Source organism: Crocodylus siamensis, chromosome 11, assembly GCF_052110815.1.
Source record: "Crocodylus siamensis isolate JL-2025a chromosome 11, ASM5211081v1, whole genome shotgun sequence".
In the NCBI taxonomy this organism is placed as follows: domain Eukaryota; kingdom Metazoa; phylum Chordata; order Crocodylia; family Crocodylidae; genus Crocodylus; species Crocodylus siamensis.
In genome coordinates this window covers 28,913,066-28,927,870 of record NC_143405.1, presented here as the reverse complement: position 1 = coordinate 28,927,870, position 14,805 = coordinate 28,913,066, and the positions used below count along the sequence as shown (strand labels likewise).

Below are 14,805 nucleotides of genomic sequence, written 5' to 3'. Positions count from 1 at the left end.
CTAACCATTGTAGCTTAGTGTGTAGCTGTGTGTGTGGGGGGGGTTTGCTTGGTTGGGTTTTTTAGAAAGCAGCCAAGGGCATAATTAGGGCTGAGAACTGTGCAGAGGAAAAGAATAACTTTTTCCAGGGCTGTTAACTGGAATAAAGAATCATTTTAAATTTTAACATAAAGTAGAGAATGAAGACATATTTAGGAGGAAGAAATTTCATAGCATTTGAAATGTAGCTGGTACAACTATGCTGAATGGCTGAAAACACTGCAATGAAATGCAACTTCAAATAATGCTCTAAAGCATTGCTTTTCAATCAGAATGCCATGGCATCCCTGATGTGCCTCGAGAGCCTTTCAATGGTACTGTGGCATGCAATGCAATGCAACACTAGTACTGTTAAGTGTCCTGACATGATTCCCCCATGAAGTGTGGGAATGAGGGAGGCTGCTGAAGCACTGAAACTACCACGCTTCAGCAGACTCGATTAATTTGAGTCTGCTCTGAGGCACTGTAATTCAAATGTTGGAGTAGCCTCTTTGCTTATGTACAGGCACCCTCCAATATGAGGTACTAAATTAACACGCAAATATGCCATAGCACAAGTGCATGGTTTTTTTTAGTGACACAATGCACGGAAGCCTACTAAGCTTATTGGACTACTACACATTAGTGTATTAGCATGGTGTTTTACATACCAGTTTAATACACAGAATAGGCTACTGTGCCTTAAAGTGCATGTGTAGATGTGCCCACTGATTTGTTGTGGAGATGGGTAGGCCTGGCATCTGTCATAGTCTGCTACACCAGACTTCAACAAGACAGTCATTTTGTCATCCTGAGCAAAATGGTTTTAAACCAGGGCATTTCTTGATGGGGAGGGGGCTTAGACCACAGAGCTTGCAGGGGGGAGATTTTTGCATGGCCTAGTGGCTTGACTGGTGTGGCCCCTTGTATGCATGACCCCTGGGGACTTAGAAGTTGGGCAGCCCCAGTCTAAACCCCTTTCCCCTCCCTCTTTCCTTTCCTTTATTTTTTTTAATACTACTTTTAGCTGAGCTAGAAATTATACCTGGATATCCATTTTTTTGGACACCTACACACCCACTGTGTATGTGTAAGGTGTATGAGAGATGGCTCTGTAGTTGATTTATTAGAACAAAGCAGAGAATCCGTCTTTATCAGCCTTATACTTTAGGAACTTAGCTTGTTTATTTCGGTTTTTACTTGTTCTATGAAAAATAAGTTTGGTATGTGTGCATAACACCAGTGTGGGTACAACAAATAAACAACCAAACTAAATTTGGATAATTGTTCTGTTCTTCATAGATCTTTTGGGAATAAGTTTCCAAATAACAAACTTTGAAGTCTGTTTTAAAGGTTTCAGGCTTGTTATATTTGAAGCTTATGTTGCCCATATTTTTTTTTTTTTTTTAAATAAAAAAAACAGCATATATTTCCTCAAGTTATATGTGAAGATTTTCCTTTTACATTACCTGTCCAGCAAATCCTCCAGCTGCCAGCTGTTGTAATCCTGGAACTCTGACCGTTCTAAAACCCCCAAACTGCATGACTTCTATATAGGTCAGTACCTTACATCTGGTTGATACTCGACATCAGTCCCACTTGCCATGTTCACTAGGCATGAAGACATGGCTAGAAGTTTTCATGATGTTTTTATTGAAGAGTAAAGTATTTTAATAGTCAATTTCACTGTCTAAGCTTATTGGACTAAATCCCTTTCCTCTTTTGTAGTAGGAGCCCCAACTGCTATTGGATCCAAAAACAAAGAGCTGAAAGTGAATTTGACCGTATTTTTACAGTCTCTCTTTTTTTTCCAGATCTCCTTCCACCAGGGGTCTGCAATCTCCTTAACCCTGCAGCTATCTATGCAAATAATGAAATCAGCCTGGGAGATGTTGAGATCTATGGCTTTGATTATGATTATACATTAGCACAGTATTCTAATTTATTACACTCAATGATTTTCAACACTGCCAGAGACATCTTAATTGAACAGTACAAGGTAACCTTTTGCTAATGGGATGAATGTGTGTTTTAATTTATCAATTTTATTTTTAGTCCTTAAAATTACTTTTGTAAAGCATGTTGTATAAAGTTTTCTTGTGAACTTACATAATTACCACTTTTCACAAATCTTTATCATTTTGTGGTTACTCTGTACTCTTGCAGCCCCAGCAGAGCCTGCTCAGTTGCCAGCTCCCGCAGGCAACCCAGGCTCAACCACAGCTACTGCCCCCGCTCTCCCCAAGTCAAAGCGAAAGGTGTTTGTTGTGGGAGACTCCATCCTGCGGGGCACTGAGGGGGCAATCTGCCGCCCCGACCCCTTAGCCCGGGAAGTCTGCTGCTTCCCGGGGGCCCGCATCCGAGACATTGCAGAGAGGATCCCGCAGCTCCTCCGGCCCACAGACCACTACCCCATGCTCCTTATTCACGTGGGCACCAATGACACGGCTCAGCGCACCCCCAGCCAGGTCATGAGGTGCTACAGGGAGTTGGGAGCGGGGCTTAGGGGTCTGGGAGCTTAGGTGGTGTTTTCGTCGATCCTTCCAGTCTCGGGCTATGGGCTGAGGAGGGAGAGGAGGATCCACGCAGTGAACCAAAGACTGCGGAGCTGGTGTCATTGGGAAGGCTTTGGCTTCCATGACCACAGCCCGCTCTTTGGGGAGAGAGGCAGTGAGCTGCTGGAAAGAGATGGCCTCCACCTCTCTCCCCTGGGGAGGAGGCTCTTCTCAGCCAGGCTGGCTGGCCTGCTCCACCAGGCTTTAAACTAAGCCCGCTGGGGGATGGGGGGACTACTGCCACTGCTGGCCTGCTGAGCGACCCTTGCAAAGCTAGCAGACCAAGGCACTTAAGGGAGCCCACCCCTGCCTCAGCCCTGGCACAATCTGTGGGCAAGGCAGGAGCCCCTAAGGGCACACTTGCCTGCCTGTACACTAATGCCAGGAGCCTGGGTAACAAGCAGGAGGAGCTTGTCCTCCTGCTCAGTGCAAAGAATTATGACGTCATTGGGATAACAGAGACCTAGTGGGAGTCCACCCACGACTGGACCACGGGTATAGAGGGCTATACCCTGTACAGGAGGGATCGTGTTGCCAAAAGGGGCGGGGGTGTAGCTCTCTATGTGAAGGAAAGCTACATGTCCCTGCAAGCTGATGTTGGTGACCGGCATGGACAGCTAGAGAACCTCTGGGTAAAAATTCGTGGGAAAAACGGCACAGGGGACACAACGGTGGGAGTCTACTACAGACCCCTTGCTCAAAGTCCTGAGCTTGACCAGGAGTTTGCCTGGGAACTGACTGAGGCCTCTTGCTCCAGGACCTTGGTTGTCATGGGTGACTTCAATTACCCGGACATCTCGTGGGAAGATCACTCAGCAAAATCCGAGCGGTCGCAAAGCTTTCTCTCATGCGTGGATGACCTCTACCTGACTCAAGAAGTCTGTGGGTCAACGAGAGGCAAAGCGCTGCTCGACCTGGTACTGGCTACGGGGGACGACCTAATCGGCGACCTAGTGATCGGTGGGAAGCTGGGTGACAGCGACCACGAGCTGATCACCTTCACCATCCGCCGTAAAGCTGGCAAGTCAGTCAGCAACACAGAAGTCCTTGACTTCAGAAAAGCCGACTTTGACAAGCTCAAGAGGCTAGTCAGTCAGGCCCTCAGGGACCATGACCCCAGGGAGATGGGAGTTCAAGAAGAGTGGTTGCTTCTCAAGGAAGCAATCCTCAATGCACAAGCTAAATCTATTCCAACACAGAGGAAAGGCAGCAAGAAGGCACAGCGGCCCTCCTGGCTCTCTAGGGACCTAGCGGACCTCCTGCGGCTGAAAAGGAAAGCCTACAAAGGATGGAGGATGGGATTCACCTCCAAGGAGAATTATTCTGCACTGGTCCGGTCCTGCAGGGAGCAAACCAGGAAAGCCAAGGCTGCAACTGAACTCCAACTAGCTTCAAGCATCAAGGACAACAAAAAGTCCTTTTTCAGATATGTGGGGAGCCGGAGGAAAAGCAAGGGCGATAACGGACCGCTGCTAAACCAGATGGGGCAACTGACAACTGACACCCAGGAAAAAGCCAACCTATTAAATAGGTACTTTGTGTCAGTCTTTCATCAGTCCCATGGGGCGCCCATGCCTGCTATGGGACAGGGAGATCCGGGTGATGGGGATCCCCTACCTTCCATAAATGCTGGCCTCATAAAGGAATACCTTGAGAAACTGGATACCTTCAAGTCAGCCGGCCCTGACAACCTGCACCCCAGGGTACTCAAGGAGCTGGCGAGCGTCATAGCCCAGCCCCTGGCACGGATCTTTGAAAAGTCCTGGCGCTCTGGTGTAGTGCCCGAAGACTGGAAGAAGGCCAATGTGGTGCCGATCTTCAAGAAAGGGAGGAGAGTGGATCCGGCTAACTACAGGCCCATTAGCCTGACTTCTATCCTGGGGAAGATCTTAGAAAAGTTTATTAAGGAGGCCATCCTTGAGGGACTGGCCCAGGCTAACATTCTAAGGGATAGCCAGCACGGGTTTGTTGCGGGTAGGTCTTGTTTGACCAATCTCATTTCCTTCTATGACCAGGTGACCTATCACCTGGACAAGGGAGAAGAGATTGATGTCATACATCTTGACTTCAAAAAAGCCTTTGATCTGGTATCCCATGATCACCTCTTGGCCAAACTGGCCGGTTGCGGTCTTGGCTCCACCACGATCCGCTGGCTGGGAAACTGGCTCCGTGATCGGACTGAGAGGGTTGTAATCGATGGCAGTCGCTCATTGTGGTGCCCTGTGACCAGTGGGGTCCCTCAAGGCTCTGTCCTGGGACCCATCCTGTTCAACATCTTCATTAACGATGTGGACATTGGAGTCAGGAGTGGACTGGCCAAGTTCGCTGATGACACCAAACTTTGGGGCAAAGCATCCACGCCAGAGGACAGGCAGGTGATCCAAGCTGACCTGGACAAGCTCAGCAAATAGGCGGACGAGAACCTGATGGTGTTTAACACCGATAAATGCAAGGTTCTCCACCTTGGGAGGAAAAACCTGCGGCATCCTTATAGGCTCGGCAGTGCTACGTTGGATAGCACTACAGAAGAAAAAGACTTGGGGGTCATCATTGACCACAAGATGAACATGAGCCTGCAATGCGATGCTGCGGCTAGTAAAGCGACCAAAATGCTGGCGTGCATCCGTAGATGCTTCTCGAGCAAATCCCGGGACGTCATTCTCCCCTTGTACTCAGCCTTGGTGAGGCTGCAGCTGGAGTACTGTGTCCAGTTTTGGGCTCCACAATTCAAAAAGGATGTGGAGAAGCTTGAGAGAGTCCAGAGGAGAGCCACGCGCATGATCAGAGGTCAGGAAAACAGATCTTACGATGACAGGCTGAGAGCCATGGCACTCTTTAGCCTGGAAAAGTGCAGCCTCAGGTTGTGATCTGATGGCCACCTATAAGTTTATCAGGGGTGACCACCAGGATCTGGGGGAACGTGTGTTCACCAGAGCGCCCCAAGGGATGACGAGGTCGAACGGTCACAAACTCCTGCAAGACCGTTTCAGGCTGGACATAAGGAAGAATTTCTTTACTGTCCGAGCCCCCGGGGTCTGGAACAGTCTGCCGGTGGAGGTGGTTCAAGCACCTACATTGAACACCTTCAAGAGTAAATTGGATGCTTATCTTGCTGGGATCCTATGACCCCAGCTGACTTCCTGCCCTTTGGGCAGGGGGCTGGACTCAATGATCTCCCGAGGTCCCTTCCAGCCCTAATGTCTATGAAATCTATGAAACTGTAACACTGCAAGCATCAGTCTTCCAATAGCTGCATATTCAAATAAAAGACGCCTCAGTGTTGTCTAATCATAGTTTTACTAAGACTTGGAAAAAGGTACCAAAGAGAGTTGCAGATGTTCCAGCTGCTATATGTAACTTAACTTGGCTGCTGCCCTCCTCCTGGAGACTCTTAGCTTTTTATAGCCCTTTTGACATCACCTGTGAGACTCAATCAAGGCCAGGTGTTGTTTGATGCCAACTAGTCAATTTAACAAGCATCACTGGTTACCTAAGAGAGTGTCATGGGCTCAAGCCCCTGTCCCCATGCCATGAGGTCAGTGCCAACACAATAGAGGTGGAGTTCCCACCCTCTTCCCTGAAGCCACTCACATCTGCAGTAACCCCAGGCAACAGAATTGACAGACGGGTGGGAAGACAATGGCACGGCAAAAAGTAATAGAGTCTGGGAAGAAACTGAGATGGCATTCTTCCACACATGACACTCCAGATGCTTTAATAAGAGTATCCCTTGTAGCCACTCTAATTTAAAGAGTTCTGTCCCCTCCCCTCCGCTCTCCACTCCTGCTACACGTGTATAAATACCCATAAAGATTAGAAATGTTATTTATTTAAAAATGGGAAAGGGGGGAAAAACAAACTGAAAGCTGATATCCCTCAGAAATCAATGGCTGGATGAAATTTATCTTCTCAAACCTCAGGAAAAGCTTTCCATGTGTGACTGACTGACTTAATAAATAGTTTTACCATCCCTGCCAACATATTGCAACCATATCTTCAGGATACCAGCTAAGTGCTGTAAGGATCAGGAATTCAATTGCTTACTCAAGCGCCTCGGATCTGTAAAATTTACATTATGGTCTTTTAGTGTCCTGAGTATTTGGGCCACTGTTGGATGTGGGATAGTAGGTTTTTATGGATAGAAAGCCAGATCAGTCTGCCAAATTATTCATTCTTCTAAAAACTTCTTTGTTGCATTAAACTAACAATGTTCTTATTGTGTGTTTGGGTTTTTTTAAAGTATCCAGAAGGGCTTGGGAAATATGACTACATTCCAGGATTTGCCATACGGGGACTTCACTATGATGTAAAAAAGGTAAGTCATGCACATCTGCTTCATACTTCCAGTGTACTGATGCTACAAGAAGGAGTTCTTTGAATATCTCTTTCTTGTAATGACATGATTGAAATGATTTTCAATAGAATATATACTGTGGATTATTTTCTTTACCTGCTTATTCCTCCCTTGTAACCTCTCTGGGGCAAGGACTATGTTCTCTTACAGCATAATGAGGTACCACTTGTTCTTAGGACCCGTGGGTGTCACCTTAAACATTGTGAGAATATTTGCCGATCTGAGAGTAAGTTAGGTAGATAGTGGTATACAGAATAAACCCAAAGCAGATCTTTTCATTTTGTATAACTTTTTTAATACTTCTACAAATCTGAAGTTTGTGTAGTTACTGTGCATATTCACTGGAGAGATAGCATTTAGGAATATTAGGGAATAACCTGCTTTCATAGTGGTTATTAGGTAAATAGCTCTGATACTACACCTTTTATCTGTGGTTTGCAGTTGTAAAGCATGAGTCTGTTCTGTCCTTGGCTAAGAAATTCCAGATATGGCTACAGAGTACTGAGATGAGAGAAGAAACAACCTGTGAAGAAGAGAACTCTCAACAAGAGACTTGCCCAGCTTTCTTTTGTTGCGGGGATGGGGGTAGCATGTTTCATTTTGTTTAAATCAAATGTGATTGCATAAAGATCTGGACAGATAAGTACGTATTTCAGAGGAAGTCCTTTCTAAATGTGAGAGAGATATAGATAGAGATAACATTAAGACAATGTTCTGTTAAGTTCTACATTTCTTTTTCTATCTGTAGCCTTTTTCAGAGAGATGCAGTAGAACCTGGTCTGTGGTACATTTCTTTGTGATGCTTCCAGTGTTCCCTCTAAGCTGTGTGGCATGTGCAGCTGCACAGGCACACTCATGTTGCGCTGCCAGGTGTGTCTGCGCAGCTGCGCATGCCATACAACTTAGAGGGAATGCTGCTTCGAAACTTGTTGCAGGGTGGTTTTAAACACAGTTTTAAATGTATTCACAACTGAGATTTAATTTAACTGCAATTAAAGTAATCAGAACTTCAAACTTATTTAGGTTCTTCTTGAATAAACATAGGTAAATAGGCATTTTGTATTTCTTTTCACAGAGCCTTCTGATGAAGATTGATGCTTTCCACTATGTCCAGTTGGGCACTGCATATAGGTCTGTCAGATGAGAACACATTATACTAAATGCTCAACACTTCACATTCAAAGTTGGATCACAAAAATCTCAACATGTAACTTAGAGTGAAAAGCAGCCTTCTCTAGCTTTTCCTGTTCCTACTTGCTTTGTCTGACATGCATTTACATGTGGCTGCTTTGCTCAAGGATTTTTGAGCCAAGTGTGGGAGTAAAGGCTCAAACTTTTGTCTTGCCAGTAATGATGCATAGGATTACTTATCCCACTCAGGCTAAGTTGTAGAGAAATCTGTGTAGGCAATTTATGCAACTAAATCATTATACCAGGGAGAGACTTTCTTTATGGAGAAGTTCATATGTGCAAGAGCCACCCTGACAAAATTCTGCTCATGTTGGAAAGCTATGAGGAAAGTCTTTTGCAAGTGAAAATGAAGAGGTAGCTTTGAACTTCATTGGAATGGGATGATTTTCTAAGAGGGTAAAGGAAAAATGATCTAATAAGCCAACAAATCAGGATTGCCTTTCTGCAAGAAGAACAGGCTGAGAGCTGGCTACAAGTGCTTGAATAGAACATTAGTAACCACCATAGTCACTTTAATTGCTTCTGCATGCTGTGTCTTGGCAGCTGTTGGACTTGGCATTCAAGTTGGGAATGACGTTCTTGATTTAAAAGCTCTTCCTATTCTGTGGCAAGTCCTAAACAGGTCTTAAGTGCCAGCCAAAGTCCCATTGTCCCATTGATTTTTACTGAGATTTGGGTATGGTGAGCACTTGCAGGATTAGATTTATCTTTTAGAAGCCAGGGAATAAATGCAAAGTAACATGAGAGCCTTTGCTTTGCATGTTCTGTGGGGCCATTCCAAGAATATAGAGCAAAGTAATGTTTTGCCTTTCTTTAGCTGGCTGGAATAGTTAAATATTTTTCCAAATAAGAGCCAAGCAACTCGTGACTAATATCCCCACCTTACCTCTAAAATCTGTTCTGGGTTTTTGAACCTCCCCCAGAATAAGTGACATCAAATATTTGCCAACATTAAGTGAACAAGCCATTTACACTGAGACGGAGTAGTGAAGGTTAGTAATGGCTGACACAGGAACATGTGAGCCCCTTTTCTCCTCTCCCTCCCTTTCCTAAATACCTAAAAGTGGGTCACCATAATAGTTTTTATTAATTTTCATGACTACTGTTGGCATGAGCAGAAACACAATTTTAAGTGCACACATTACAACATATAACATCATTAGACTGGAAAAAAAGCTGATGCTATCTATAATATTTTCTGTGTGATAATATGGTAGCACAAGCTGGATAAAGTGATATTCTACCTGTTGCTGCCTTTATGGCATTGGTGCTTCTGATTGTGGTGCGTTCTTTCAATTGGAAGGTCAAAAACTGTACCTAAAACACAACTTTCTAAATTGAAAGGGACTTCTGCAATGAGATGTTGGCATTAGATTCAGATAGAAGTGAAATTTTTGTCATTGCAACGTGGGGGACAGATGCACAAAATGAACTGGCGTATCTTTTTTACCCCTCTCACCTTTGTCCCTCCAAGGTCCCTCTCTTGCATACAAGATCCTTATTTACTTTCCAGTAGCATGTGTTATTTTTGGCAAGAGACTTCAATCAGGTTTTGATTTTCATCCTATAACCTGTAGTGCCTCTTTAATTCAGCAGTGGTATAAAAATATTGCCTGTATAATTGGCTTCAGTTTTGTCAAGCAAAAATTTGATAGAATGAAGTTGGTGATTCTCAAATGGGGTGCTGTGAGATGCTTTTGAGGGTATCGAGTGTTATTAATACTATTAGGTGAGCAAACATGTGCATAATTCATAAGATAAACCCAGAGATTTCAAATAGTAATCTATAGTGTCAAAAATGTTCTTGCCTGTTGTGGTTCTCTCAGTTCTTTGCAGCAGAAGAATTGCTTTATTTTTCCATAGTAAAAAAAAGTAAAAGTTTAAAAGCTGGCATTGTCTGAGTGGTCCCTTGAATCTAAAATGGTTGAGAACCACTGCTCTAAATTAAGGAATTAATTCAGGAATGCTTCATTCATTAGGTCCTAACATTGTCCTTATGTAGGATTTATTTCCACTGATATCAATGAGGCTTTGAAACTTATTGTAGTTATCTATATAGTGCCCCTCCCAAATTAAGGCCACCCTTGCTGATTATTCCCACAAGCTTTAGTTTTTTAAGGACATTGGCTCTAAGTGATATTATGGGAGAGAGGAATGTTCTCCTCTTTAAAAACCTTAAATCATCCTGGATGATTTTCCAATTAATATTTTTTTGGACAAAGCATGTAAGATTATGCAGATTTTAAACTGTATCTTCTTTAATCCTGTGTCAAAGTCCTCAGAATGGTATCATATTCTCCCTGAGGACTTAAGCCAAATGTTTTTCTTTGAATTTTGTGTTTTTTGTGGCTAAGCTCCAGTTAAATTAAAATCCCTAGAGGTAGAATTTATTTCCTTGTATACTGGCTTGTTATCGGTTTTCTGGAATTGCCTCATACTTCACAGAAGCTTCTTGAGTGGGTTTATTATGAAGAACTTGTTTAAATCTGTTTATAATCTTTTTTAAACAAACATTCAGTACCTTCAAAAACTCTTCCCATGGGAAACATTCTCACTTGTTGATTTTTAAAAAGAGGGGTAAGATCACTGCTTATTGAGTAACAGTTTGGAACATAATCCAGTGCATGCATCTGCAAACTAATAAAACCTATTACATTTCTTAAAGTTACACTAAAACATGGCAAAAAGTAGACTTGTGTAATAAAATAAGATTATCTTTGATTTATGTTTTCTTTAAGACACTACTTTCTTGAGTATGAAAAATAAACAACTCAAAAACATTGAATACTAAACAAACTCTTTACAGGTATTATAAGGATTCTTGGGAAGTCTTGTTCCTTGCATTTAGTCAGTTTTGTTGTGACGTGATCAAGGCCAGCTACCTTCAGTGGTATATTTCCAAGCTTGGAACAAAAAGTTGTAGTGATAGAGTTTTTTTCCCCCTGCAAGTTAAGAGCAAATGACACTTTTCTCAATGAAACAGAGAGTTGAGCTTCTTAACTATTTAAGTGTCTGATGGAATATTTTTATTGTTGCTATTTCAGAACTCCTGATATGTGCAAAATTGCATTTGGAATTTAAAACTAACATTGTGGCAATGTCTCTACTTTAGAACTTTAAAAAAAAAAAAAAAGAGAAGGAGTTTGCTTTTTTTTCTCTGCCCTTCTTTTTGCATCCCAACAACTGCTGGCATTTAACTGCGATCCACTGACTTTAATTTTATCTTGTAGGGGGTTAAGACCTGTGCCTGATGAAGAGGTTATTGAGTTGTATGGGGGTACACAGCACATCCCTCTGTACCAGATGAGTGACTTCTATGGCAAGGTATTGAAATAACTGCTTCAGTGCATTCCTTAACATTGAGATGTGGAATTTCTTTTTTCCCTATCAGCTAGAAAATTAAATGCATAAGGATTAAATTCTTTTAGTTTCTCCAAATTTGAAAAGGGAGAGACTTTAAAATATTTGAAATAGTCATTCTGTGGAGCTTAACCAAAGGGTGAAGAAGCTACGAACTGTCTGAAATGATTCTAAATGATTGGCATATTGGTTCAGGACTGAATAACTGAGAAGTGAAGTTGCGAGAATCTAATAAATAAAAGGTGCTTCATCTTTAGACCCGGTAGTCAAATCCAGTCCATCACATGTGACAAAGTCATCAGGCCATCCACAAAATGTTCTCTGTAACATGTGAACTTTTGTCTAGTTTCTAATGTACAGAAATGCCGTCTAAAAAGCATGTCCTTTCAGGATAGGCATCCTTACTGAACAGCTCAGCCGTAAGGCAAAATGTGGGCATGAGTTGTACTTCTTCTGAGAGTAGAGACCTCCTTTCAAACTTGTTTTGCAGTAAATAGATTTTAAAATCTATCCTGTCATATAGTTGGAAGTTTGAATTTTAATTACTAACAAACGAGTGGAAGCATCATGCAAAATCTGTAAATGGCTTCAACTACACTGGGCTTCCTGCACCTTCGGATCTTTCCTTATATATGGAAATGGAATTGAGTCCCCTACCTGAATAATCTCATTCATCACAAATTAAAATGGTGGCCTAGGAACCATGTGATACATACCTAGTCTAGGTATCAAAAGAAGAATGCATCTTTAAATCTGTGAACAGTTAAACAAATGTAAAAATATGATCGTTTTAACAAACCATTCAGATGAAGCCTCTTTTGGGTAATTATGCTAATTCTAATGTTTGTTTCTCTTGTTCTGTTGGTCAGCTGGTTTTAAATCGCAGGAGATGGATGTACACTTGTACCCTGTTCATTATTCTAGTACCTGTACCTAGAGCACAAACATCCAGAACAGTTTAATACATTTCCTATTGCCTTGGGCTCCAGAAACAATGTTTAAATATTTTAAGTGGGGTGGATTCTGGGTGTGTGTAAATGTTTCCTGGCAGTTCAAGATCTGGAAGCATTTATTCTTCTATCTTTCTTCTACTGGAACTCTTAAATTTGCCCGTATTGGTTCTAAAGGAGGAGGGAATGAAACAAGTGGGTGGGCATGCGCACATGGCGGGGATGGACTTCTAGAAGCATCTAGCTTCATGTCTAGAAGCTTTGAGAAAAACAAAATCATAAATCCCTGCCCTGACCCAACTTTTATGCTTTATTTTAGGATCCTTATTTATTAAATCTTTTTTGTGAAAAACAAATATGCCCTCGTAGAAGACCAGACTTAATACGTTTCACCAAAACCCCTGTAGGTCAGCTGTGTTAAATCAACAACATGAGGTCACTTTGATTTCTCTATCTTGGAAACAGCTAGTCTGAACAGTTTGCTCTTTAGGACAGTAAATACTTTGCTTGTGCCTAGAACTTGCTCTCGGCTCCGCAGTCACTTTCTGAATATTCTAAACAAAACACGCGTCTCTGCATCCAGCTCCCAAGGAAAGCTGACATCAGACAACCTCAGGAAGAGCGTTACGCTGGTGTAAGCATTATTACCGAATTCAAACAGACTTTCCCTCCGTTTTGAAGTGTGTAGTTGTTTTAGTAATAGTGCCTTTATAGAGCTACATACCTCTCTCGGTCTCTGTCTCAGTATGGCTTATATTTTTAATAGCAGGAAAATTATTTATATCTTAATGCTTTTCTCCACTTCTTATTTATATTTTCTTAATGCTTTTCTCCACTTTTTCACATGGAGAATATTCTTCTAGTGAAGACGGGGAAGATATAACTTGTTCAGGTGACCATCAGTGGTACTCTGCCTTTGAGAGAGGTCTTGATGTGACAAAATATACTCCTGTCTCTAATCAGAAATTCAGCACTCAACTTTACTCACTTACTGGTCTAGCCCTTTGACATAGTGTTCATTTGATCCTTGTTGATATTTTAGCTAACTGTCAATCCTCTGGATCATAGGTATGCATAAGAGGTCTAGTCAGATGCCTGATGAATCTGTTTGGTTGACAAGCTCGGTTCGAGAGCGACGTAGCTTGTTAGAAGTTTCACAGATTCATATGTTGTCTGAGTTGGGTCCAAGTTTTATAGCATGCTGCTTTCTTCTTCCTTGCTTTGATTCCATCCTCTGGTTCAAAACTGCTTAAGGCTGAGCTGCACCCAGGGCCAGATATTTCTTCCAGGTTGACTGGGATTCTGCACACTTCTCCCAGCTTTCTATGGGGATGTTGGACAACTTCATTATAATATTTGCATACATTGTGGTACTACCATAGAGGGCAACCTCACTTTCTAGATCAGCCTCAAATCTCTCTGTACAAAATGTTTTTGGGGATATGGTTTCCTCCCATTCTCCTGACATGGCTGATCCATTGTAACCTCCTCTTCTTGATAGAGGTTTTCTGAGTGCGTCAGTACCTCTGTGTCTTGGCATTCTGACTTCCCACTTAATTTTTGTGATCTTAGACAGACATCTCATGTGGAAGCTGTTCCATTTCTTAATGTGCTTAGCTTATGTAGTCCAAGTTTTTGAACCATAAAGCAGGGATGACAGCACACAAGTGTGATAGTTTCACACCTTTACCTTAGTCGATAGTTCGTTGTTATTCCATACATGTTTCTGTAATAGCCCGAAATTCTTAGCTGATTTTTCCAGTTCTATTAGTTCAGTCTGGAAGTCCAGGTTCTTGCTGATTTTTGTAGAACCCAAGTAGCAAAAATTGTCAATGGTACCAACAGATTTATCCTCCAGAGACTCTCTGCCCCCCCCCCCCCCATTCTCTTCCAGACTCTTGGTCCAAACACAATAGTATGTCAGGCATAGGATTTTTTACTAGAATAAAGGACCCAAAGAAGCAGCAGATCTCTCCTCATGGTACACTTAACTTGAAATTCAGCAATTTCTCTCTGCTGTATTGTTCAAAGCTAAATTGGTTTCTTGAGAATTGAATGTGTTCATCTTCTGTGACATCTTCAGAATGATTTATTAGGTTACAATTTAATAAGGGGCAACTGGAAAACCAGAATTGAAATGATTAACAAAAGAATTGTTCATGTTCTACATGCATTTAATTGGAGACCACCAAAATCCTAGATTATGCTGAACATATATATTCCTGCTTGTCAAGGATTTGTTTAGGGCTCCAAAGAGGTATTACACCTTCCAGAAAGTATGCAGACTCCTTTGACAGATTCTTTAGTTGTGAGCATTTTCCCCAACTACCTTTCTATCATTAGAGTTCACTAACTGTTTCTACAACGATAGACCAGT

The 14,805-nt window shown here is 42.3% G+C and overlaps 1 protein-coding gene across 2 annotated transcripts in view; it reads left to right on the top strand.

Moving 5' to 3' along the window:
• The window catches only part of NT5DC2 (5'-nucleotidase domain containing 2), a 52,746-nt gene that overhangs the window by 6,760 nt on the left and 31,181 nt on the right, over nucleotides 1–14,805 (top strand). For both annotated transcript variants that reach the window (XR_016438571.1, XM_090022769.1), the window contains exons 2-5: nucleotides 1,833–2,017; nucleotides 6,814–6,888; nucleotides 8,003–8,058; nucleotides 11,349–11,442. Coding sequence is in view for 1 of the 2 variants with exons in the window: in XM_090022769.1 (XP_089878895.1) it covers nucleotides 1,833–2,017; nucleotides 6,814–6,888; nucleotides 8,003–8,058; nucleotides 11,349–11,442 (410 nt within the window). In the remaining variant the exon portion in view is untranslated. The remainder of the gene's footprint in view (nucleotides 1–1,832; nucleotides 2,018–6,813; nucleotides 6,889–8,002; nucleotides 8,059–11,348; nucleotides 11,443–14,805) is intronic.